Source organism: Balaenoptera physalus (genome assembly GCF_965194825.1).
Source record: "Balaenoptera physalus genome assembly, chromosome: 16".
NCBI lineage: Eukaryota > Metazoa > Chordata > Mammalia > Artiodactyla > Balaenopteridae > Balaenoptera > Balaenoptera physalus.
The window spans coordinates 1185364-1210822 of record NC_138898.1 but is presented as its reverse complement, the minus strand read 5'-3'; the positions used below and the strand labels follow the sequence as shown (position 1 = coordinate 1210822).

The window sequence follows — 25459 nt, the reverse complement described above, 5'->3', positions numbered from 1 at the left end:
TGGATTCTCTTCTGGACCATCTGAGATTATTGCCTTGGTGGATTTTATTTTTTTTAATAGAAGTAAAAAGAGAGTTGGTGCGAGACACTTTGGACAGCACAGCGGGTACAGAGCGGAGGGTCAAAAGGTGACAGCTGGGCAACTGTGAGCCCACTGGTCACTTCTCTGTCCCCCTGCGTTGTGTCCATATTTGAGCTGCAGTTTGTACCCACCTGAGGCCCATACTGACGACGCTCAAAGCCCACGCCTTCCCTCCTCAGAGAGGACAGAAACCACGCCGAGGCCCAGATGCTGGACGAGGCCCAGATGCTGGACGAGGCCCAGATGCTGCGGACCCCGACTTCGGAAAGCGCGAGGCGGAAGGGATTTTAATTCAGGATGATTTCTCTCGCCTGTGAAAAGAATCGCTCCTTTCACAAAGAGAGCGTTAGCCAGTCTCCACGTTGACCCAAAGAATCATTTCCTTTTCTTGTTTCTGCTCAAGAAAGCAGAGCTGGCCTTTGGCAGCTGAATTAACGGGGAAAGAGTATCTTTTTAAACGCATTCCGCCTGGCTCGTCCCGCTGAAACTGCAGTGAGAGCTGAGATGATTGGTCACCCAGGCACAGGCTCCACGCATCTCACGACCGTCAGATCGTCGTCCTGCGGCGTCTCTGAAGTCCTAATTGTCCCAGGGCTCCTGGAGAGCCAAGGAGATGAGAGTAACAGGGGAAATTAAGCATGACTCGCCGTCAGCTGGCTGCATAAAAGCCTCATTAAGAAAAACAGAACGGGGCGTGGGGGGAGCAGGAGTTGGCTGAGTCACCTTGGGGACAGGGGTCTTCAAAGCTGACATCAGTAAGAGGCCAGCCCCTGGAGATCAAGGGTCTGCTCCTTGCCCGCCGCCCCGCCCCGGAGGTGAGGCCACACCACATGGAGAAGCTGAGAAGAAGACCCATTGTGCACAGTCACAGCCCGGAGCTGCTTTCCCTCCTGTGTGTGGCAGGGCCCCTTCCCCACACCGCGAACCGCCTCCACAGCCCTCAGAGGTGGTCCCCTCCCCCGGAAGGGCACCCCACCCTCAGGGGAGGTGAGAGGGTGGGGCTTGGTGCTCCAGGGTCACACGAGCAGAGCACTCAGCCTGGCCCCCCACCTTGCATAGGGGACCACTTACCGAGCCTGCCTCAGTTTCCCCACCACAAAGGAGATCACGACGGCCACTGCCCGGGAGACCCCCCCCCCCACTCATTTCCCGTCGGCTCACTCCCTGCTGTCACAGGTGAGGCCACCGGCTCCCACAGCTGCCACTTGCCAGCTGGACAAAGACCTTCCAGCAGGGCCTCGCTCTGATGACAAAGGGCTGTGACTCAGGGCTCAGACGGCCACAATTCCCAGGACAGGCAGGAAACGAGAGGTCACCTCCCCCAAGAGATTGGAAAGTAAAAAGACGATAAAAAGCAGCTCAGCCCGGCCCCCACCCCCTTCGAGGCCACTGGGGGGAGCGTGGAAGGTGGTCAGGTGGCATCTCCCACCTTGGTCCCCCCGAGACCCCTGGAGGGGAGCTGCGTGCACGTGCGCATGTGTGGGGAGACCCTGCACTGCTGACAAGTCCCAGGTGACGCCGAGGCCGCCGGCAAGAGGCCGACCGAGCAGCCCGGGTCTATCAGAACTCCTTCCCTCCTTCCCCAGGCCCAGGGACTTGAGGTGCACACGCGGCAGGATTCCACGCGGCTTTCCATCGCACAAACGTACAGAGAATCCCTCCGTCAAGGCAGGAGGCAGTGCACCCCTCCCTGGGGGCCCTCTGCACCCATAGCACCAGTGCCCCGCAGCCATCAGAGCCTGCGTCCCTCAGCCCCTCCACACATCCTAACGAGCCCCCGCGGTGACGGGGCCGCCCTGTCCCTCTCTCTGCAGCTCGCTTCAGCGGGAGCCGGACGGAACACTGTGGACCTGGCGGCCGCCACGTTTCAAGACAAATCAAGCTGCTGACTGGAAGGTAATTCAGTCAAAAGCCGTGAGGAGTCACAGGTAAAATACAGGACGCCCAGTTAACTTTGAACTTTAAATAAACAGTGGATAATTTTGGATGTAAGTCTATCCTATGCAATATTTGGGGCACACTTAGACTGCAGAATTATTCATTGTTTATCTGAAATTCAAATTTAACTAAGCACCCTCTATTTTCACATGTGAAATCTAGCGACCCCGAAAGGAAGCTCAGCACCCCACCAGTCAGGAGTGCCCAGCAGCTGAGCCTGCCCCCCCGGGGCTCACCACCTCCCCTGGGCCCCATGGGTGACATGGTGGGGATGGTAACAGTACGAGGGCAGGGGCTGAGCACAGAGCCTCCCCCAGCGGGTGGGACAAATGTCCCTGCGGTCATCACAGCGATTCCTCATGTGCCCGGCCTGCAGAATTGGACTTCTTTTTCAAAACACCCTAACGGGCTTCCCTGGTGGCGCAGTGGTTGAGAATCTGCCTGCCAATGCAGGGGACACGGGTTCGAGCCCTGGTCTGGGAAGATCCCACATGCCATGGAGCAGCTAAGTCCATGCGCCACAACTACTGAGCCTGCGCTCTAGAACCTGCGAGCCACAACTACTGAAGCCCACACGCCACAACTACTGAAGCCTGTGTGCCTAGAGCCCGTGCTCCGCAGCAAGAGAAGCCACCGCAATGAGAAGCCCGCGCACCGCAACGAAGAGTAGCCCCCGCTCTCCGCAGCTAGAGAAAGCCTGCATGCAGCAACAAAGACCCAACGCAGCCAAATAAATAAATAAATAAATAAAATTAAAAAAAAAAAAGAAACACCCTAACTGGCACCCTTGGGGTGGGCCTGGTCCCAGGGAACAGGAAATGCCTTCACTAGCCTCCTGCCTGCAGGTTTCTGAGACAGGAGCCCTGGTTTGGGTCCAAACAGTGGGTGGGAAACTCCCCCTAGAGGTATGATGTGGGGCTGCAAGCTGAAACTGGTTCCTCACCTTCCGGGCACAGAGGTGACAGAGCTGTCTTCCCGGTCCAGAGGTTGGGACGAGGCCCAAGGATGGCCGTGGGCGAGCAGAACCCCCAGCCAGCGCCCAGCTCTTCCACCCCCATTAGCGTACCCTCCCAGGTCTCCGCGTGGGCACCAGACGGGAGCAGAGGAGCCCCTCTTGTCTGGGAGTCAGGAGAGGCCCCTGGGGTGGCGTCCTTGGACCTGAGAGCTGAAGTCTGGGCAGGAGAGAGACAGGCAAAGGTAAGGGAGGTATCTGTGGCCCCAGGGGGCTGGAGGGTGGCTTGCAAGAGGGAGCCCAGGTGAGAGCACATGGGGACCAGAGCAGAGCAGGCCTGGTGGGCTGGGAGGGAGGGGGGTCACAGCTGGGTGGCTTCTGGAGGTCAGTTCCTGGCCCTGTCCTTGACTGTGGGACCATGGTGAGGTTGCTTACGTACAAGCCTCGTGGCACGTGCGCAGGCGGGGCTGTGGGTGGTGAGCGCAGGCGGGGCTCAGTGCAGAGCCCAGGTTTCTGCTGAGCCTGCATCTCAGTGTGGAGCCCTGGGGTTCTACTCTCCTCAGGGCCCCTCACCCCGGCGCCCGCCCGCTGGTTCTTCACAGCCCTCTTCTTTTCCGGACAAGGAATAGGCCCTCTTCTCTCAATAAGTAGACAATTTCACATGCAAATATCATACAAATATGCATACAAATATACAAATACAAATACATACAAATGTATTTGTATACATACAAATACAAATATGCATACAAATGTCAAATCATTATGCTGTACACCTGAAACCTAATAGAATGTTATACGTCAATCATATCTCATAAAAAGTAATTAGATTTATCATTTGTTAATGATTGCTACTAGTATGTCGCAGGTTAGATTTTTTTCATTTAATTTTTTGAATGGGCAACTCACTTCATGTGGTTCAAAAAGCCCCGTGTACAAAAGGACACACGGGAAAGGGTCTCCCCGTACCCCTGCCCCATCTGCCCAGCACCTCCCCCCTCCAGGGGCCACTATTATTTGTCTCTTACCTCCCATGATAGATAGATAGGTAAATAGATAGATAGATAGATAGATAGATAGATAGATAGATAGATAGATAGATAGATGATAGACACATAGATACATAGATAGAAAATAGATGGATAGATGCATAGGTAGGTAGAAAATAGATGGATAGATACATAGATATATAGATGACAGATAGATGGATACACAGACAGGTAAATAGAGGAAAGGTAGATAGACAGATAGATAGATGGAAAGGTAGAAAAGATAGATGATAGATGGATAGATAGATAGATGCGTAGATAGATAGATAGATACACAGACAGATAAATAGATGGAAAGGTAGATAGATAAATAGATAGATAGATAGAAAATAGATGGATAGATACATAGATAGATGACAGATAGATGGATACACAGACAGATAGATAAATAGATGGAAAGGTAGATAGATGGATAGACAGGTAGATGGAAAGGTAGAAAAGATAGATGATAGATGGATAGATAGATAAACGATAGATGGATAGATAGATAGATGATAGATGGAAAGGTAGATAGATGGTAGGCTGATTTCTTTTCAAAGTTTGTTTTTTAATACAAAGCACTCTTTGTTCTTTATACATTATCTGTGGGTTCTATTGATATTTCTCTCCCAGGACTTACTGCCCTTAGGCTTCCTCCTCACCACACATACGCACACACTCACACACACCTCCCCCACGTATCTCGTGTCGACTTCCCCTCTCGCCACCAGCCTCTCCCAGCGCTCCCTCCCTCGGCCCGTGTGTAGCCCCCAGGGTGTGCCCACCCACCCTTCCTCATCTTACACGGGAAGGGCAGTGAAGCCACACAGCCCCTCTCACGCACGGGCGCAGGGACTTTGGCATGACGCTTGTCACGTGACCCTACTTGCTCTTTGCAGGCGGAATCCGCTGTCGGATGGAGAGGGAACTCAACATCATTTTCTTTAACTTATTTATTTTTTATTGAAGTATAGTTGATGTACAATATTACATGTTATAGCTGTACAATATAGTGATTTACAATTTTTAACGTTTATAATCCATTTATAGTTTTTATAAAATATTAGCTATATTCCCCGTGTTGTACAATATATCCTTGTAGGTTTTTTTATATCTAATAATTCGTACCTCTTAATTCCCTGCCCCTATATTGACCCTCCTCCCTTCCCTCTCCCCACTGGTAACCACTAGTTTGTTCTCTATATCTGTGAGTCTGCTTCTTTTTTTGTTATATTCACTAGTTTGTTTAATTTTTTAGATTCCACATATAAGTGATAACATACAGTATTTGTCTTTCTCTGTCTGACTTATTTCACTTAGCAGAATATCCTCCAGGCCCATCCATGTTGCTGCAAATAGCAAAATTTCGTTCTTTTTTGTAGCTGAGTAGTATTCCAGTGTGTGTGTGTGTGTGTGTGTGTGTGTGTGTGTGTGTGTGTGTGTGTGTACACCACATCTTCTTTATGCATTCATCTGTTGATGGACACAGGGTGCTTCCATATCTTGGCAATTGTAAATAATGCTGCTATGAACACTGGGGTGCACGTACCTTTTTGAATTAGTGTTTTTGTTTCTGTTTTTCAGATATATACCCAGGAGTGGGATTGCTGGGTTATATGGTAGTTCTATTTTCAGTTTTTTGAGAAACCTCCATACTGGACAATGGCTAGACCAATTTACATCCCCACCTACAGAGTACGAAGGTTCCCTTTTCTCCACATCCTTGACAAACATTTGTTATTTGTGTTCTTTTTTGATGATAGCCATTCTGACAGGTGTGAAGTGATATCTCATTGTGGTTTTGATTTGCATTTCCCAGACGATTAGCAATGTAGAGCATCTTTTCATGTGCCTGTTGGCCATCTGCATTTTTCTTTTTGGAAAAATGTCTATTCAGTTCTTCTGCCCATTTTTTAATCTGGTTGTTTGTTTTTTTGGTGTTGAGTTGTATGAGCTGTTCATATATGTTGGCTATTAACTCCTATCAGTCATATCATTTGCAAATATTTTTTCCCATTCAGTAGATTGTCTTTTCATTTTGTCGATGGGTTCCTTTGCTGTGCAAAACTTTTAAGTTTAATAAGTCCCATTTATTTATTTTTGCCTTTATTTCTTTTCCTTTAGGAGACAGATTAAAAAAAATATTGCTATGATTTATGTAAAAAAGTGTTCTGCCTATGTTTTCCTCTAGGAGTTCTATGGTTTCTGGTCTTACATTTAGGTCTTTAATCCATTTTGAGTTTATGTTTTTGTATATGGTGTGAGAAAATTTTATAAATGTATTCTTTTACATGTAGCTGTCCATTTCCCCAGCACCACTTATTGAAGAGACTGTCTTTTCTCCATTGTATATTCTTGCCTCCTTTGTTGTAGATAATTGCCCACAGGTGTGTGGGTTTATTTCTGGGCTTTCTGCCCACACTGACCCATGTGTCTGTTTTTGTGCCAGTGCCATACTGTTTTGATGACTGTAGTTTCATAGTATAGTCTGAAGTCAAGGAGCATGGTTCCTCCAGATCTGTTCTTCTTTCTCAAGACTGTTTTTAGCTATTCAGGGTCTTTGTGTTTCCATACAAATTTTAAAGTTATTTGTTCTGGTTCTGTGAAAAATAACATTGGTAGTTCGATCCAATGTCTTCTTTATTGGGGGAGGAGCTGCCCATCCCCCACCCCTCCCAGGGCCCTGGAGGTCTAGTTGCCCAGAACGTCCAGGGGAAGCCCTTGGTCTTAGCCGGCCCCTGCAGTGTGTGTCCAGGGCTCTGAGCACCCAGGGTGTGTCCAGGGGTGGTGTCTGAGCCATGCCAGGATCCAGGGACCCCTGTGCACTGAGGTCAGGAGTGTGGGGCTCAGACTCAGGTTCCTGGTTGCACCTGTGGCCTCTCTCTGAAGTCCTGCCACCCGGGGCTGTCCTTATCCCCAGGGAAGCTCCCTTCTCTTCCACTCCTTCACATAAGATCTTACGTCATCTTCAGTGTGATTCCCAGACTACGGGCTCCCAGCAGAGCAGTCACCATGCCCAGTCCCTACCCACACCCCCGTACCAAGCACGCAGGAGGCACTCAACAATCAACTGCTAATGACACCTGAGTGACCGCCTCTTTCCCAGCAGCCATGTTTCATCCCTAGACAACACCCACCCCTTGCCTTCGTAACCAGGTGGGAAGAAACTGCCCGTAACAGAGGAATTTCTCACCAGCAGCTTTCCACTCATGGGCTAAGGGGCTTCCTTCAGCCCAGACTCTCATGATCATCCCAGAAGGATACACACTGGGCCCACACACATCTCTCTATCCAGCTGCATTTCACTTTTTAAAACTTTTTCCATATCTTATTTTGAGGCTGCTCACCCTAAATAACTCCCAGATGGCCCAGGCACCCACGCTGAATCACCAGTGCAGTCAAGGCTTGGGCATCGCTCTGAAGCCTGATGCCTGATTCACCAAAACCCAGAGGCTGAAGGCGCAGGCACAGTGCTTCCGATTCCTTAATCCTGCCTAAGTCTAGCTCCAACTGTGCTCACATCTGTGCGACACAGGGAAATGAGCCAAATCACTGCAATTAGGCGGAATCCTGGCAGCTGAGCACGGCATTCAGCTCCATCCTGACGCTGGGCACGGAGGCGGGCACAGAACCCACAGGTAGAGTTGGTGGAGCAGACAAACAGGCAGTAATTGGGAGGCTTCGAGTAAGAAAGATGTGGAGAAGACGGTTTCCTTTTGCCCAAATCGTCCAACCTGTCTTTCTGCATCGAGTCTGATTGCCCGGGACACATTCCAGAATCTGCCTAGAACGAAAGGAACCAGGTGTCTGTGGACCACAGCAGCTGGCCGAACACAGTTCAGGTGCAGTGGCCACCACAGAGGACCAAGACACAGGCCGGCCCCCAGAACCTCCAGGGCAGCGGGGAAAATCATCAGGCACAGCTGACTCCAGGCAGGGCCGAAGAGACTGCAGGAGAGGGGCACAAACCAGCCAAGGCAGTCGGGGGGGGGGGCCGGGGGGGGCGGTTCCTGGGGAGGAGGCACTCCAGATTGAAGGCAGGGATGGGGCAGGGGATGAAAAGAGGGCGAATGTGGTGGAGGAGCAGGGACCACAACGAGCCCCGGAACAGTAGGGAGATAAGTGGTGAGGGCCACTGTCTGTTAGCACTTCCTGTGTGACAGAGCCCGTGTTAAGTGGCTTTGGGCCCTGCTTCATTCCCACCTCGCAGCAACCCCCTGGGGGGAGCCCCACCTGTGCGTCAGAGAGAGGAGAGGAGCACAGGCCCAGCTAGAATCACAACGTCCAGCCACATCGTGGCTCCCAGGACGGCTGGTGGCCCTGGGCCATTGTAGAATCCTCTATGGGCCACGTCTCCCCACTTTGCGGAGGCCGGCATCGCCAGCAGCGCCCTTCACGGATGGGAAGCCAAGACTCAGGCTCTGAGTCCCCGGGCTGTCCCAGGGGGTGAGGCTGGCCAGAGTGGCTCCAAATGTTTGCTAAGAAGCCCGAGCGTGTGCCCGGGTCGCCCAAGCAGAAACCAGCCCCCATCAGCACCCCGGGGGAAGGCGCCGTCGTCGCTCCCTTTGCACGGAGGAGGACACTGCGGCCTGGAGAGGCTCAGCGCCTTGCCGGCTCACACAGCTGGCAGGCCGCAGAGCCGGAAGGGGACCCGGAAGCCCGACGAAGAGTCTACACTCAGCGTCAGGCGAAGAGCGTTCCTCGCCTAGAGCACCCTCCCCGGGCACCGCGGTGGACATGACGGGGTGGGTAGGGGGCGGGGAGAAGCCCGAGGTGGGCGGGGATGGGGGGCGGAGCCGGCGGCCTTCATTGGGTGCTGCTTTGAGCTCGTCACGGGACTGCCCCCAGGCCGGCGCCCCGCTTGGCCCCGCCCTCGAACCAGACTCTGCCCAGGCCCAGGCCCCGCCCCTCCGCGGCCAGGGCTCACCTGCCGACCACTCTAGAGGCCCGGGTCGGGGAGGATGGGCCCGGACACCCCTGCCCCGGTGCGCAGGAGCCCCTCTGCGGCGCTCAGGCCAGGGGCAGTGGAAGCTCTTGGAGCCCACACTCGCAGGCATTGTAGGTTTCCTGCTGCTTTTCTTCTTAGGTGCTTTACTGAGGTGTAACTTGAAATTCCGCCATTTAAAGCGTACAGTTCAGCGGGGTTTATCCCGAGCTGTGCAGATATCGCCACGTGCAGATATCGCCACAACCTAATTTAGGGCGTTTCCATCCCTCTCCCCAAACCCCCTCCTTCCAGTGATCCGCACTCTGACGGCGCTTCGCCGCGGGACCGGGCCGCCAGGGGGCGCCGCGATCCAGCCCTCAGCTGCGCCTGCGCAGGCGCCGCGCGCGAGCCCGAGAGCGAACCCACCGAGCGCGCGCCCGCCCCGTGGAGTGCGCCTGCGCGGAGCCCGTGGCCGCGCCAGCTCCCGCCGGGGGCTCGTCGCTGGGCGGCCGGGCCATGGGGGAGGCTGAGGTGGGCGGCGGCGGCGCGGCGGGCGACAAGGGGCCGGGGGAGGCGGCCACCAGCCCTGCCGAGGAGACGGTGGTGTGGAGCCCGGAGGTGGAGGTGTGCCTTTTCCACGCCATGCTGGGCCACAAGCCCGTCGGTGAGCGGAGCGCCGCGCCGAGGCCGCGCACCCGCGTGGGGGCGGGGCGGCGGGCAACGGCCGGGGGCGCGCGCGGGGCGGACGGGGCGGGGCCTCCTGTGCCTGCACCCCCGCCGACCCTGCCCCCACCTGCGCACCCCACCCCTGCCCTCCCCTGCACGCCGCCCCCTCCCGCAGCCCCCGCTCCTGCCCCCGCTGCCCCTTCTGTACCCTAACCACGCCCGACTCTGCCCGCTCCTGCGCCCAGCCACCCCGGCCCGTCTTTGCTCCTTCCCCGCTGACCCCTGCCCTTTCCTCTCCCCGCTTTCCCCCACCCCTGCTCCCCTGACCCCCACCCCCTCCAACCACTGCTCCTCTCGCCCCCTTGCCCCCCACCTCTCTTGCCCACCCTACCTGCTGGCCCGCCCCTCCCCACAAGCTGACCCCTTCCTTCTGCAGGTGTGAACCGGCACTTCCACATGATCTGTATCCGAGACAAATTCAGCCAGAACATCGGGCGGCAGGTCCCCTCCAAGGTCATCTGGGACCACCTGAGCACCATGTATGACATGCAGGCACTGGTGAGCAGGCCCCCACCCTCCCCAGCCCTCCCAGGGCCAAAGCCCCTCCCTCCCCCAGGCAGAGCTGGGGGCAGGGAGCCCCTCCATGCCTTCTCCCTGGGTCCTTGCCGGGCCCTGGCCTCAGGGACCTTGATGTCTGGGATGTCCCACAGGGGACCAGTTGTTGAACAAGATGGCTCTGAGTAGTTTTACGAAAAACACAAGCCTAACGACGGTAGCTAGTTATTGCCTGGAAGCTACCTTAGGTGGGGGGTTGGGGGGTCGGTTAAGATCTCGCCAGGAGATAACTAGGGAGCTGAAGCTCGTGGGAGGGGCTCTTAGGCCGTTGTCAGCCTTGTGGAAAGTCTCCGAGTGCTCTAGGCAGGGAGGTGACCGGGTCTGAGTCCTATTAAGATGAATCTGGTGGTTTCTGTGAGAACCAGGCAGGCAGGGGCCCAGGCCTCATGGAACCCCCAGCTGGCCGTGTCTGAGGGGGAAAAGGTTAGCTAGGTAACCAGGACGGCAGAAAAGACAGGTGGGCATTCCCGGCAGAGGAATGGCAGGCGTCAAGGCCCTGTGGCAGCAGGCATTGGTGCGTCAGGGGACGCAGAGGAGGCCGGGGTGTCTGGAGAATGAGTGGCAGTGGGGATGTCAGGTGACCAGCAGGGTGGGAGACCGTGCTGGGGTTAGGCAAGGCTCTGCCTCTCCTCGGGACTTGGGGCTGCCCCAGCCGCCCAGCTGAGCCCTGCTGCGCATCTGTGAGGTGGAGAGCGAAGCCCGGGCCTTCTTGTGTCCATAAACTGCGCTGCCGCTCGCTCCCTGTTGGTCTTGGGCAAGTCGTTTGCGCCTCGTCAATCTCCCATAGAAAGGGGAACTGACAGCTGGGCCCTGGATCTGAGCCCCTGGCCCACAGTCAGTACCCTGGAAACTCGAGGAGAAGCCGCTAAACTAAAGCAGGCCCTGCAGAGGGGCCGTGCCCACCAGCTGGGGCCCCGCTCCCCGAGAATTCCTGTGTTCAGAGGCTTGACAGGGCTCCCATGCTTGTCATGTTGGGGGTCACCTGACCCCCAGGAACTTCCTGCACCCTGACCCCAGGCTGGCGGCCAGGAGCTAGACACAGATGAGTATGGCAGGGCCCCTGTCCTGGGGGGCCCTGGTGCGGTAGGAGACAGTTGGCTTTCGGGCGCAGGTACTGGCTCCAAGGTCCTGTGGCTGTGACGCCCAGCACAGGGCCCACGTGACACTGTGGGGGGCCACCCAGGAGTCTCAGCCCAGGACACGTGGCCCCTCTCCCCTCACTTTCTTAGACCCCAGCACCGCCATGGAGCTGATGCCTCGGTCACCTGGGGCCTTGTAAATATGAGTCTGTGGACCGCACCCCACAAGGTGACCGTGAGCCCAGGCGCCCTCGGGGTTTGCGAAGCTCCCGGATGTTGGTTGTGGCACATTTACATGCTGACCACCTGGCTTGTCAGCACAGCTCCCAAGTTGGGGACTGGAGGCCCTGTCTCCTGACCCCCCTCCCGCCCTAGAGACCCTTCCCACCAGCTCACCTTTCTCCTCGTCTGGCGGTCCATGTTTCCGGGGTCTCTGTCCCTCTGGCATGTGTGTGACTTCCTTCCATTTTGCTTTGCTTACCTGGTTTCTACGGGGGTGGCTCTCCCTGCCTCCCTGGCTCCTTCCCCCCGGAGACGGGACCCAGGCACCATGGCCTTTCCTCACGGCTGTCGCAGGCTCTGAAGGCGCTCTCCTGGAGGGGGAGCCCATGCAGCCGGGCCAGGCCGGCATGACAGCGCTGCCTGATTCTGCCCCCGGAGGCGTGCCAGCCGGCGGAGCTGCCCTGGCATCATCTCAGGTGACACTAAACCCTTATTCTTCCCATCATGATGCCTGCCTGTGGCTCACACTGTAGTTTTGCCTCGTCTGGGTCTCTGTGACAAGCCAGCCCCTTGTAGACTGTACAAGAGAAAGAAGAAAGGTCTCAGCCCTGCGCCTGCCCACTGCAGCCCCCAAGACAGTCACGTGTGTTCATTGGTCGCTCCTGAGTTGTCTTACATATCTTTAGTCACATTTTCTTTTGAATGTGACTTTTAAAATCACATTTTCTTCTTTGTTTCTTAAAAAAACCCAAAATGCCCTGTTTGCCATCAGCACGAGTCTGAGATTCTCCCATTCCCAAATCCAGAGAGGAACTTCGTCCTTCCAGACGAAATCATTCAAGAAGTCCGAGAAGGTGAGACTCGGGCGAGAGCAGATTTGGGAACTAGGAAAGGCCGAGGGCGGTGGTGTCAGGGTGAAGGTCACGAGCCTCGGGGAGTGAGCGTCACTGGCAGGTGATGCTGGGCCCTCTTGGAGGGGGAGGTCTGGGGGCCCCCGGGACTGGGGGAGGACTTCCTGAAGGACATACACGCCTCCCGAGTCAGGAGGAGCCCCTGGCCTGAGCCGCTGCAGGTCGGGTGGGGCTGCGGCGCCCACTGCCCCGGGCTCTAGGTCACCGTCGGCCGTCTCCCCCCAGGAAAAGTGGTCATTGAGGAGGAAACGAACGAGGAAATGAAGGAAGATGTGGACCCCCACAATGTGGCCGATGATGGTAAGTATGGAGCTCGCCCGCCCCTCCTGGGGCCCTAGGGGCACAGCACCCCAGCCTGGCAAGGCCTCCCCGTCGCGGGCAGCCAGGGCCTGGCACCTGGCTCAGCAGCTGAGAAGGCCGCTTCCGTCTGCTCAGGCAGAGCCTCCCACGCTGGGAGGTCACGCACGGGGCTGGCACGGGGCGGGGAGGGGGGCACGGGGCAGCCTGGCCCCGGGCCTGGTCAGTGGTCACGGGGTGCAGGAGGGTGTCCGACTGAAGCACCCCCAGTTCGGGAGGAGCCTTTTGGGGTCAATGTCATGTATGTAGGTGTAGATTTCTTAAACTGAACAGGAAGATGAAATAAAATTTTGGATATTCTGTTTTCAGCCAAATGATTTTGTCTCCCAGTTTTTTCATCTTCAGGAAGCTTGGGGAAAGCAACAGAAAAGTCCAGCAAAGACAAAGACAAGAGCAACTCAGACTTGGGGTCCAAAGAGGGGCCGGACAAGCGGAAGCGCAGCCGGGTCACCGACAAAGTCCTGACCGCCAACAGCAACCCCTCCAGCCCCAGCGCGGCCAAGCGGCGCCGGACGTAGACGCTCACAGCAGGCGGGCACCGTGGTCACCAGGCGGTCGGCGGGTCAAATGCCACCGGGCCTGCTGCCTGCCCTCAGGTGCCAGAGGCTCCCGCGGTGCCACTCAGAGCGCCTGGGCTCAGATGGCCCCTGACGACCGGAACGGGACCCATTCAGATGCTGAGACCCGAGAGGTGTGAGCCCCGGCCACGGCCGCTCCGGACAGTCGTGGCTTCGTGACAACGGCCGAGCTGCGCCGGTGGCTAAGCGTTGGCATGGGCCTGCGGACCAGGCTGCATGGGCAGAGAGCGGTGCACAGCCAGCAATAACACACCGACCCGCCTCTCTGCTCTGAGGAGCCCCGGTCTTCCCGTTTGTCCATCTGTCCTTCTGTCTACCGCTCTCACCTGACTGCGGCCTCAGGAGAGCGTCAGGCCGCCGGCGCCGGCCCCTCCACCACCCGAGAGACTGAGAACTGGGTATTTTGCCTCATTCACTTGTACTGTAACGATGTATATAATTTGGTTGGTATTTCACTATTTAATTTTTAAGAAGCCTATTTTACTAGTGTTTTATATGAAAAAAAATACTGCAGAAGTTAAACCTGTGTTGTATTTTTTCTGAGATGTTTTGTTTTAAGGTAACAGACCACTGAGATACTTTTTGCTCAGTTTTTATATGCCGATACAGAGAATTTGTAGCGGTTATTTTTGTATTCTCAAGTAACTCGCAAACAGACCAAATGAGCATGTGGAGGGAGGCAGGACGTGGGGCTGACCCGCCGCAGCCTGGGCCCCGGGCTGACCGAGGTACACTAGTGTTTGACTGAGGGACATTAAAACACAAAAAAGCAACCTGGAGTTGTGTGATTTTGATACCAAAGTAAGTTAACTTCTCCTACAGTAGGAAGTTGTATCTTTTCAAGATTTATAACTGAAGCTAACTTTGATGTACTGGATCACTTGATACAATGAATATACAACCTAGTAACAGCAGGTTCCAGAGTGGCTACTTTGTTGCATGTAAGCAATCCTTCAACAGAATGTCAAGAGAGCAAACCAGCCGGAGCTGGTGCCTCCTTCCCAAGAACAAACGAATGTGACGGTGAGAATTCCGGCTGAGCTTGTGTTGAGAGGCGCAGCCGGGCCTCCCGAGTGACGGCGAAGGTGCTCGCCCTCATCTTGACAAACCACGAGGACATTGAATGCCACCTGTCCCCCACCATCAGGAGCAGGAGGTCAGAACTGGCTGAGCCCACGAGGCCAGGCCAGGAGCTCCATGGGCTGAGGTCACCTGGCGTGGGGTCAGAGGCCGGCACCCGCTTCCCTGGCAGGGCCGACACTGTCCGGCAGTGTCTTGTGTCAGGTTGAGTGTCCTGGGTCGGGTCTGCCGACCCTGAGCAGCCCTGGCCTTCCAGCCCGACTGCCCTGTGCGGGAAGCTGGGGCAGAAGCTTGCACCCCACAGTCAGACCTGCTGCATGGGGGGCCCCTGTGGGGTAAGTCTCCAGCAGAAGATCACACCCTCGGAGGTAACCTCCTGCCACGGGGAGGGGAATCTAGATGGAGACCAGGTGCAGTTGGGTGTGACTGGCACTTGTAAAGCAGAAGCTGGGCAGCGTCTGAGAACAAGCCTTGTGTGGCAGCAGGCAGCCGTGGGAAGGCTGTGCTCTGAGCGCCGCAGGCTGGGGCCATGGCCCTGTCTCCGCTGCATGCTTGTCTGTTCTCTGGGGCAGAGGTGGGGAGCCTGACCGCCCACGTGCTCTCAGAGCTGCCCAGCCCTGGAGGGCACCCCAGCACCCATCAGTGCCCCCATCAGAGGCTGGAAGTCACAGCCAGGGTCTCCGAGGCCAGCTGCAAGTCAGCTAAGAAGGCCAGGCCCGCGGCCGCAGCCTGCGGTGGGCCAGCCCCACCCGATGCCTGGCAGCTCTTCTATCGCCTGCTCCTCGGGACACCTGCCCAGGCCATCGGTGGCAGACGATTTGCAGAAATGCCCAGAGCTCCATACCTTTGGCGGAGTCACCACTGTCCTTTTAGAAAGTCGTCCAGGCAAGACGGTACCCAGAGAGGTAACAGGTTGGTGAGTCTGCAAGGAATTGGCACCAGCACCAAAAGAGGTCTTTAGCTGTGCCCACGGCCAAGATTGGCAGGTTCTGTTCAGCTCTGGGTCGTCCCCAGCTGCACAGCTTGAGGACTGTCACGTCCCCTGAGGCCTGCTAGCTGACTTGCAGCGCTGGGCGAGGTCAGCATCCCCGGGGGCTGGGCTGGGCCTCAGTCTGTGTTGAACAGCCCTGAGGATGATCCCCGGTCATTTCTGCCTCCAGGTGTTTGGGTCTTTGCCTGGTGCCCCCTCGTAAGTGCAGGCAGCCCCTGTGCTTTCTTATAACCATTATAATGCAGCAAAGGGGACAAGAGGGCAGACCCACAAGGACACTGCACTATGGGACTCTCTACTGGAGAGAGACTTTCCCGCTGGCCTTGAAGAAGAAAACTGCCCAGTTGTGAACCTTTGGAGGGGACACAGGGATCTCTGCCCTACTGCCCAGGAAGATGGCTTCTACCAACCATCTGAGGGGGCTTGAAAGCAGTTCAGTCCCCGAAGGAAATCTGATGAGACTGCTGCCCCAGCCGACACCTGGAGGGCATCCTGGGGGGACACCTGGGGGACAACTTCCAGGGGGTGTCCTCCTGGGGGCATCCTTGCGGGGGGACATCCTCCACACACTCGTATGGGGTGGGGGACATGCTGTGGACAACTGCCAGGGGGGCCACCCTTCGGGGGACATCCTGCCTCAGGTCATCCTGAGAGGGCACGATGGTGGAGAGAGGTATCCTCCAGGGGGAATGTTCTGGAGGGGAAGGGACATTCTGGGGGGTGCTCTGGGGGACAGGGACCCTCTGGAAACATCCTCAGAGGAGAGGGCATCCTGGGCTACATTCTTCTGAGGAGGGCATGGGGGCGGGGCTTCTTCCAGGGGATGGTTCTGGACTTCTAGGAGGTAAGCATCCTCCAAGAAAAAGATCTCCAGGGTGGGGAATCTCAGGGTGGAGGGGAACATTCCCGGACAGTGGAAGAGAGACTTTTCAGGTTGGTGGGTTGGGGAGGCAAGCATCCTCCAGGGAAACATCTTTTGGGGGGACATTTTCCCAGGGGAAAGGGATATTCTGGGTGGATCCTGAGGGGGTGTCCTCGGGGAGCATCCTCCAGGGGGCTTCTCCAGGGAGAAACCACCAAGGTGGGCATGGGTGGCGGGCAACCTCACGGCGGAAGGGGGCGAGCGTCCTCCGGAGGGGCTTTCTCGGGGTGATGGGCCTCCTCCAGGGGGACATCCTTCAGGGGGCCTCCTGGGGATGGGCCTCCTGCGGGCGGGGCGGACGGAGTCGGCAGCCCCGGGCCCGCCCCCGGCACGCCCCCGGCACGCCCCCGGCACGCCCCCCGGCACGCCCCCGCGCTTCCTCCCTCTATCACTTTCGCTTCCGCCAGAGCGGGTCCCGCCGCCGCCGGAGTATGGAGGACCCGGACTGCGACTCGACCTGGGAGGAGGACGAGGAGGAGGACGGCGAGGGCCCGAGGGCCGGGGCCGACGAGGATGGCGAGGCCGGCGCTCCGGGGGACGTGGAGGCCGAGGCGGACCCGCGGCCCAGCGCGTTCCAGGTGCCGCCCCCGCGCGTTGGGTACCCGGCGCCCCTGGGGAGGCCGCGTTGGAATAGGGGGCAAGGCCCGGCTCCTGTAAAATCGTTCCCCCCCGACCCGGGGGCCGGGTGTGGAGGCCCCTCCCGGAGACCCGGCTTGGGGCCCGGCTCCCCATCTCCAGCGGTTGCCCTCTTCCCTGCCCTGTCCTCCTCCCCCATCGTGATCCCCAGGACACCCTGAGATCCGCCCGGCCCCCTCCCCCGCACCCCCCGCCCCCGCACCAGGGCACCTTGCAGGGAATCCAGGGCCACCCTCAGACCCGTGTCCCCAGGACCAAATCTGTGTAAGGACACCTCCTCAAGGGGGCGGCCCCGCACATCCTGGACTCCTCTCTGTCCTGCCCCAGCCTCAGGCCCTGGCTCTGTCCTTTGAAGAGGCCCCAGCCCTCAGTGCTGGCCCCCTCCACTGCTCCTCTCTGCCTCCTGGAGCTCCCTCCTGCACCCTGGCGCCGCTCGGGGGGCACCTCACCCTGCCCCGCTGTCCAGGACTCCAGCTTCCCTCAGGCCCCGGAGCCCCCAGCCTGCCCCACCCCCACTGATCCTCAGCGCGGCACCCACCCACTCTGGCTGGGGCTGACCTCACGTCGTCTTGGAGGTGGCCTTGGAGGCTACATGTGTGTGGCGTGCCTGCGCCAGGGTGGCCGGCTGTGCCCACCGGTTACTCGTTGTCACCACTGGTTACTTGTCATAACCATGGTTACTCATCATTACCAGCGGTTACTTGCTAGTGCTCGCCAGGTGTCACATTCCCGGAGTGGGTGCAGCTGGGGTTCCGGGTAAGAGGGAAGGCCCCAAGTGGTAGCTGACACCATGTGTCCCCCTCACTTTGGGATGGGGGCCTCCTGGCACCATGTCTAGGGAGTCTTGAATTCCAGCCTGTGTGGTGTCGGGGATGGATTCTCCCCGTAGCAGATGAGAGCTCTGGTTTTTCAGGTTTCTCTCTGTGTCTTGGAGTGGTCAGTCAGCGAGAGGGACCCCAAGGGGCTCCTGGGCCTGGCTGGAAGGCCGGCGGCCTCGGCACTTCTCTAGTGTTTCAGGGAGGTAGGCTGGGCAGTGGTCAGGGTCACAGGAGTCACAGGGCAGGAATCTGGCTCTTTCCGCAGGCAGATGCCCACTGGGCATGGTGCAGCTTAGGTGAGAGGACACTGTCACCACCATAGTTCCATGGGCCACGCTCCTAAAGCAGTGCTCTGGCACCTTGACCTCCCTGTGAGATGCCCACAATCCTCTGACCTCTTTCCTGTCTCCTTCCTGCTATGGCTTCTGTCCCTCTACAAAGTCCCTATCCCCTCTCCCGCAGGGGCCCCCATGGTCCTCCCTGGCTGCCCCACACTGGGTCCCAGCATGGCTTTTTGGTGCTTCGTCCTGGGCTCTGTCATTTGTGCATCTGTGGGGCTGACCCTGCTCTGAGCTGTGCACGTGACCAGCATCGGTCAGGACCCATTCTCTTGAGATGACCCAGGGAGGCAGACAAATGGAAACTGATGGAGGGGCGGGGCCAGCTTCTGCTGAATTTCAGTTTCATCTGCTGTCCATTGGCCAAACTGGCATCTGGCTAAGAAGCCCACCAGGGGAAGCATCTGGGGCCCCTCCTGGCAAGGCCACTACCCTTAGGGACACAGCCCCTTAGGTGACAACTTAGAGCACAGTGCAAGGAGGAAGTGCTGGGAAAGGTGGGGTTCCCAGGGCAAGGTCCTGGGGTGTGATCCAAGCAGGGTAGCCAGCAAACATGGGAGGAGAAAGTGAAGCTAGAGTTAGGGGGGCTCCACCCCAAGAATGCACATTGGCCTGGGGTTCCTGAGGGCTGGAGCAAGCAGCAGGGGGCCAGCCTCACTCCAGCTACTCCGACCCCCTCTGATTTTGCTGACAGCTAGCCCAGGTCCTTGCTGCCGTCACCAGGATGGGGGCTCCATGGGGTGGGTCCTGCTTGCTGGCTGCCTTGAGGAGTGGGGAGGGTCTCCTTGGGGGGGTCTCATCCAGTCTCCTCTCTTTCCAGCTCAAGGTGACAGGGTCCCGAAACTGGCGAGCAGCGCGGGACACACGCAGGTACCGGCACCACTACCCGGTAGGTAGCTGCCTGCAGCGCCCTTGCCCCCTGCAGCCCACCCAGGACCAAATCCTCCTCCCGGAGAAGGCCAGCTGGACAGTGTCCCATCAGCCCTTCTCAGACAATGTCCCACGTCCTGCCGGACACCCCAGCTGGGCCTGCTGTTCCTTCGCTTAATCATGGGGTGACAGCACGGCGCCCTAACTCCCATCTCAGTGCCGTTACCTTTAAAACACGTGACGGCGCCAGCTGGCAGCTCGTCCACAGGAGGCCCGGCACCGCTAGCCCATCTCACAGCCTCCTTTCCCTCAGCCCCGGCTCCCTGCACCCAAGAGTCTCAGGCAATCCCTGGGCTGTCTTTGGGGTGCAGATGAAGGGGACCTCCCAGCCCTGGCCCACATTGGTGAGGGGAAGGTCGTTGCTGGTGGTCAGAGGTGGCTGCTGTCCCCCAAGTGTGGAGGCTGGTCCTCACCTGTGGGGTGGGGGGCCCAGACTTGGCACTTGGGGTCTTCACCAGCCTTCAGGATGTCTGGAGGTTCACGGGCCAAGAGCAGACACCCCCTCCCTCCCACCCATCCCAGGAATGCTTTAGTGTGAGGGGCCCTTGGAGGCAGCCTGTTCTGGTGATGTCCTGACTGGCACCTTTCTCTGGCTCCTCAGGATTTGGTGGAAGGAGATGGCAATGGTGACATGCCCAACCTGAGTTTCTACAAAAACGAGATTCGGTTCCTGCCTAACGGTGTGTACCTGCTCGGCTGCTGGCAGCTCCAGCCTCGGGGGGCTCCCTTCTCCCCTCTGCCTGTCTGGTCTGCTGGGACCTGGTTTGGACACGTGGCTTTCAGATAGCCCCACGGTGCCCCCTGGAAGCTGCTGAGGGGCTGCCAGGGCCCCAACTCTTGGCCTGGATCCACTGGCGAACATGCTCCGAAGGGCCAGGCAATGAACGTTGGTGGCTTTGCAGGCCGCACCGTCTCTGTCCGACTACCCGACTCTCCCTCTATAGTGGGAAAGCAGCATGTGTAAGCTAACAGGAAAGAACAGTTTTTACGTTTTTAAATGGTTGGGGAAGATTTAAGATATAATAACATTTTGTTACATGTGAAAATCATATGAGATTCAGATTTCAGTGTCCGTAGTGAGGTTTCCTTGGAACCCACCCATGCCCTTGCACGTACGTGTTGTCTGTGGCTGCTTTCCTGCCACGGCACAGGCCGGTGGCCGCACAGCCTCAAGTGTTCCCCTCCTGCCCTTTGCAGAAACAGGGGCTGCCCTGCGGGAGACCAGGCTGCAGGGTGGGGCTTGGCTGCAGGTTCTGTTTGAGGGCAGAATTCTGGCCAGCAGCCTGTGCTTTGTGGGGTATGGCGAGGCCCCCCTTCTGCAAATACAGGTGCAGGTTTGGGACCACTTGTCCTTCCCCGATGGGGCCTGCCCACTCAGGTCTGCCCTCCATCAGCAATAAGGGTCTGCTTTCCAGGTGGCAGAGTGGCAGTTGGCCAAAGTGGGGTTAAAATCACACGAGCTGTGCACAACCTGAAGCTGCCAGGCCCCGAGGTCCTCACGAAAGGGGCAGAGGGCGGTGGGGGGAGGGGCTCTCGGGAGCCCTGGCTGACTTGTCCCCGTGGGGCTCCCAGGCTGTTTCATTGAGGACATTCTTCAGAACTGGAAGGAAGAGTACGACCTCCTGGAGGACAATCACTCCTACATCCAGTGGTGAGTGGGCAGGGCGGGGCCGAGGTTTTGGGGCGGGGCTCCGGAGGAGCGGCTTGAGGTCCCGCCCAGGCTGGAGCCTGGCTCCGCCTCTCCCAGGCACAGCGCTTACTGAGCAGGTGCACTGCCCTCAGTGCCCAGTGCCCGGCGCTGCAGGCGGGACCAGCTAAGGGGAGACCGGGTCCTGCAGTCTGGGTTCTTCTGGGTTCTCCAGCTGTAAACAGCCTCTGCCCCTGGGAGCTGACACCGGTCTTGGGGGACAGGAAAAGCAGCAAACCAGCTGGCTGGAGGCCCCGCGAGCCTGTCCGCGGAGCCCCTCTGCCGCGGGGGCGGGTTCTAATGGTGCCTTGAGGCACCCCCGGATGCTGCCCCACAAACGCAGTGTCCTTTAAGGACAGCTTGCAGGGAGCCAACCTGGGGCACAGGGTTTCCCGGGGAATAATTCCACAGCGTTAATGATGGGAGGAACAGAAGAATGTGAAAATGAAAAGGAATGGAGGGCTTCCCGGGGGGTGGCTGGCAGGTGCCCTTGCTGCCGAGTGGGCGGGCTGGGACTTCTGTAGGTGGGTCTGTCCTGGGCCCTCATCCTGGGCACCCTCCCGGGAGCTCTCCCACCCTTGCCCCTTGGCTTTACTGACTGGTGAGAACCCGTGGCACGTGTGTGGTCCAGCCAGCCCCCGGAGGCAAGCGGAGAGCCGCCCCAGGCTGCCCAGCCAACGCGTGCCAAGTGGCTGGTGGCCCGCGTCTGCCAACTGATGGGGCCCGTGCCATCTCTTCCTTCACAGGCTGTTTCCCCTGCGGGAGCCAGGAGTAAACTGTCACGCCAAGCCCCTCACGCTCCAAGAGGTCGAGGTGAGCTCTAAAGGCCAGGGGAGGGGCCTGGCTGGCCACAGGGGCTCGCGTGCCCGTTCAGGAGCTGCTGGGGGTACAGGAGCTAGAGGAGCCCCTCCCCCCCAGCCGTGTAATTATCTTCCCTCCCAAGAGGTCCTCGCCTCTGTCCCCAGTGCTCCTTGCAGGCTGCCAGAGAAATCTGACTGTGAGGATTGCTCACATCCAGGGGTCCAGGGCAGGGGCCACGAGCAGAGTCAGAGTGACCGGGCTCTGCCTTGGGCAGCCCTGGTTTGGGCTGGATTGGGGATGCCCTGGATGGTCGGGAGGGGGCTCCCGGAACCAAGGAGCCCGCGAGAGCGGCCAGGCAGGTGCACCGAGGAGACGGGGTGGGTGCTTGCTGCCCCGCGTCCAGCCCTGGAGTCCCTGAGGTCCCCTCTCAGGCCAGGGAGTTCCTCTTGGGGCCACGGCAGCACCTCAGGCCTCGGAGAGACCTTGCGGCAGCTCTGCGTGAAGAGAGCCATCCCTGGACTTCTGCACCCTGGCACTTCACCCTAAGGGGCTGAGCCGAAGCCCCGGGATGAATCGGGGACCGAGGGAGGCGTGCGGCCCCACAACTGCATTGGCGCCACCCTGAGCTCCCTGCTGCTCTCCGGGGCCGTTTTCCAGGCGTTTAAAAGCTCCACAGAGGTCAGGAAGCGGTTGGTCCAGGCCTACGAGCTCATGCTGGGCTTCTTCGGAATCCAGCTCAAGGACCGAGACACGGGCCGGGTGTGCCGAGCGCAGAACTACCAGAAGCGCTTCCAGAACCTCAACTGGTGAGGACGCCCCTCAGCCCGGGCCCAGCAGCTCGGGGGTCCGCACGGCCGGTCTCAGGTGCGGAGGAGCACCTCTGGGGAGGAGGCCTGCAGGGCCGGTGCCGGAGGCTCTGGGCGTCCTCCTTGCTTGCAGAGCGCGGGTGGACCCCGCCTGATAGGGGTGTGAGAGCTAAAGAAAGCCGCGTGAGTCCACAGGCGTCTTGGCTGTGCCCTCCTGCCCACGTGGGCATGGGTCAGGTTGTCAGGGGGGCTCCAGCACCTTCACAGCGTCCCTGAGCCTTGCACCTGCTGGGAGTGGCAGGCACGCCCCCCTCTCCCGCCTTGGGAAATGCAGGGCTTGGGGGAGGCACAGAGCGCGACTCTGCTGATGGTGCAACCACCCTTGCCCGTGGGTAACTGAGGCCCCCGCCTCTGCAGGGTCCCCACCTGGTCCTCTTCCAGCTGAGGTGGGGGTGGGTGTTCCATGGGACCAAGGGGACAGTCACCCTTCTAGAGGATGCATCCCAATCCCTCATCTACATGATCCAGGTTCACAGGCCGTCTTCTCAGGGACCGGGGCCCTGCAGGGGGAGCAGGTGGGGACGGGGACGGGCCTGTGGGCCGCAGTGTCTCTGGTGGTGGACATCAGGCCCTTGGGGTGGGGGTGGGGGGAAGGGTGGGCTTTGGCTGAGCGCCGCCCACCCCCGCGTAGCCCTGCCAGCGCCCCCTGTCCCCTCCAGGCACAGCCACAACAACCTCCGCATCACCCGCATCCTCAAGTCTCTGGGGGAGCTGGGCCTGGAGCACTACCAGGCGCCCCTGGCCCGCTTCTTCCTGGAGGAGACGCTGGTGCGCCGGCAGCTGCCGGGCGTCCGGCACAGCGCCCTGGATTACTTTGTGTTCACCGTGCGGTGCCGGCACCAGCGCCGTGAGCTGCTGTACTTCGCCTGGGAGCACTTCCGGCCCCGCTACAGGTTCGTCTGGGGGCCCCACGACAAGCTGCAGAAGTTCAGGCCGTGCTCTCCTCCCTGCTCGCCCCGGCTGGCCCGCCCAAGGCAGGCCGACGGGGAGGAGAGCCCTGGGGACCCCCTCCTTGAGGCTGGAGCCCAGGGGCAGACCTGCGGGCCAGGGAGGCATGAGGAGGGGGACCCGGTGGCCCAGGGTCCCCAGTCTCCTGGCACAGAGCCCCAGGACGCTGGAGCCTTGGAGAAGGACCAGGGAGATGAGGCGGGCGAGGAGCAGGGGCCAGAGTCTCCAAACCCCAAGGAGAGTAAGAAGAGGAAGTTGGAGGCGAATCTGCGGGAGCGGGCCCCAGGGGAGCCGGGCCCGAGCGCCTCGGAGGTGGAGAAGATCGCCCTGAACTTGGAGGGCTGTGCCCTCAGCCAGGGCAGCCTCGGGGCGGAGACCCAGGAAGTGGGCAGCCAAGCCCCGGAGGAGGCCGAGCAGCCCTGCCCCCAGCCCCTGGAGGCCAAGGTGGCTGATGAGGTGAGGAAGCGAAGGAAGACGGACCAGGGTGCCAGGGACGGCACTGGGGTGGCAGCAGGTGATGGCACCCTGACGCTGGCCACCACCCAGCCCCCTGCCCCTTCAGGGTGCCCAGTGGCTGAAGAGGGGGAAAATGGGGTCAAAGAAGCAGATGGCCAGGCAGGGCCGGAGCGGGGTGCCCCCGGGAGCCCAGCCACTGCAGGACCCGAGGTGGATGAGAGGGCTGAGAGGGCAGAGCCCACGGAGGCAGGGCCCTCTGTCCAGCCCGGAGAGCCTTAGGGAAGGGGACGCCCGGGGCCCTGCCCTGCCGCGCCGCAGGCCTGGGAGCCATGTCGCCACTGTTCTCAGCGCCCAGCTCTGCGGGCCTCTCCCTGCTGGTCACTGCAGCCACTACTGCAACTGCTGGCAGGGCAGGTCCCGCCCTTGGGGGAGGCCAGGGCTTCAGCACCCTTCTTTCCTTGACCTCACTTCCCGCCTCTTTTGTCCTCTGTGCCGCTGCCCGCCCCCCACCTCTGTAACTTGGCTCCTCATGGCCTGGGGGGTGGGAGGGGGTACCATTTTCTTAGTCTGGCGCAGAGGCCTTTTCTGAATAAACTCATTTGACTTTGAGTGTTTGGGCGTCGAAGGTGGCCCTGTGGGTGGCCGGGGCAGGGGAGGGGCTGGTCTCATGAGTGATGCTGGCTGGACACCTTCTGGGTGCACGTGGCCCGGCTGTGGCACCACTTTGCCCGTGGGAGTGCCTGGGGTGCAGCAGTGGTGCAGGCCTCCTGGGCACCCTGACCCCACAGCTTCCCAGAGCCTCTGGGGCTGGACAGCTGGTCCCTCGGCTGCCTTTTGTCACCGGTTCAGGAGCGTGGGAGCAGTGTTCAGTGCGCCCTGATTTGGGGTTCCGTGATGTGCCTCGGGGAGCAGGCTCAGTGGTGCGCTCTGTGGCTCTGTCCCCTCTGTCCCCTCCCTGGCAGCCGCAGCAGCCCCTCACCCCATCGGTCCTACACACAGGGACCCCCTGGGCCCTCCGACCCGGCGTGGGAACGGAGTGCCTCCCTCCCTCGGCAGCCCCCACCCCGCAGGACATGCTACCCCTGAACCTGGCTTTGCCCCCCGTGCCAGGACCGCTGCCTTCCTTTCCACATCAACACCAAGGATGAGGAGACTCGGAAGTGATGGAGGTCACACCTGGGGGGAGGGGGAGGGAGTTAGGGGCTGGAACCTGGGTCCCGTTTTCATGCTCCCCACAGCTCCTGTGGGGAGGGGGATGGACAAACTGGCAGCCACTCGCTGGGGTGGGTGTGGGGCATAGTGTCATCAGGTCCTCGTCCAGGCCATTATGGGGCTCAGGTTCAGATGGAGAAGCTTGGAGTGTGAAGTGAGAAGTGGACCCCATTGGAGCAACTCTTGGGGGGCGGGTGTCTGTGCCCAGCAGTGGGGCCTGGGGATGGGAGGGCAGGCAGCTCGGGCCCACCTGACCCGCAAGCTTCAGGGAGAGTGATGGCCCGAAACAGGTGGGCAGTGACACCGGACTCTGACAGGTGGATGTGAGGCCAGCCTTGTGGCCTTCCCCAGGCCACTGTGGCTATCTGGGCTTCGAGGCAGGGGCTGCTCTCCAGGGGGAGGGTATTTCCTGGCAGCAGG

At 59.3% G+C, this 25459-nt stretch overlaps 2 protein-coding genes across 7 annotated transcripts; both read left to right on the top strand.

Moving 5' to 3' along the window:
• Positions 1-9371: 9371 nt before the first annotated feature.
• Positions 9372-14127, top strand: MRGBP (MRG domain binding protein). Its single transcript, XM_082430670.1, has 5 exons — positions 9372-9590; positions 10029-10150; positions 12281-12362; positions 12645-12719; positions 13107-14127. The coding sequence occupies exons 1-5, from the start codon at positions 9443-9445 to the stop codon at positions 13292-13294; spliced, it is 615 nt and encodes a 204-aa protein (XP_082286796.1). The 5' UTR covers positions 9372-9442; the 3' UTR covers positions 13295-14127.
• A 2479-nt stretch (positions 14128-16606) lies between these two features.
• Positions 16607-24436, top strand: OGFR (opioid growth factor receptor). Of its 6 annotated transcripts, none has more exons than XM_082430669.1 (8): positions 16607-16925; positions 18966-19009; positions 19671-19749; positions 20642-20720; positions 21503-21569; positions 22215-22363; positions 23083-23827; positions 23934-24436. In XM_082430669.1, the coding sequence occupies exons 1-8, from the start codon at positions 16622-16624 to the stop codon at positions 24414-24416; spliced, it is 1950 nt and encodes a 649-aa protein (XP_082286795.1). In that variant the 5' UTR covers positions 16607-16621; the 3' UTR covers positions 24417-24436. The 6 variants fall into 6 exon arrangements, with proteins under 6 accessions (XP_082286795.1, XP_082286794.1, XP_082286791.1 ...); XM_082430668.1 differs by having other exon boundaries at positions 18960-19009; XM_082430665.1 differs by having other exon boundaries at positions 16723-16925; positions 18966-19028.
• Positions 24437-25459: the final 1023 nt, after the last annotated feature.

Coding starts and splice junctions, on each gene's coding strand:
- MRGBP (XM_082430670.1), top strand. CDS start 9,443: ATGGGGGAGGCTGAGGTGGGCGGCGGCGGCGCGGCGGGCGACAAGGGG. Junction 9,591..10,028: donor GCTGGGCCACAAGCCCGTCG/GTGAGCGGAGCG, acceptor TTCCTTCTGCAG/GTGTGAACCGGCACTTCCAC. Junction 10,151..12,280: donor TGTATGACATGCAGGCACTG/GTGAGCAGGCCC, acceptor GTTTGCCATCAG/CACGAGTCTGAGATTCTCCC.
- OGFR (XM_082430668.1), top strand. CDS start 16,622: ATGGGCCTCCTGCGGGCGGGGCGGACGGAGTCGGCAGCCCCGGGCCCG. Junction 21,570..22,214: donor TCACGCTCCAAGAGGTCGAG/GTGAGCTCTAAA, acceptor GCCGTTTTCCAG/GCGTTTAAAAGCTCCACAGA. Junction 23,828..23,933: donor AGGCCAAGGTGGCTGATGAG/GTGAGGAAGCGA, acceptor CTGCCCCTTCAG/GGTGCCCAGTGGCTGAAGAG.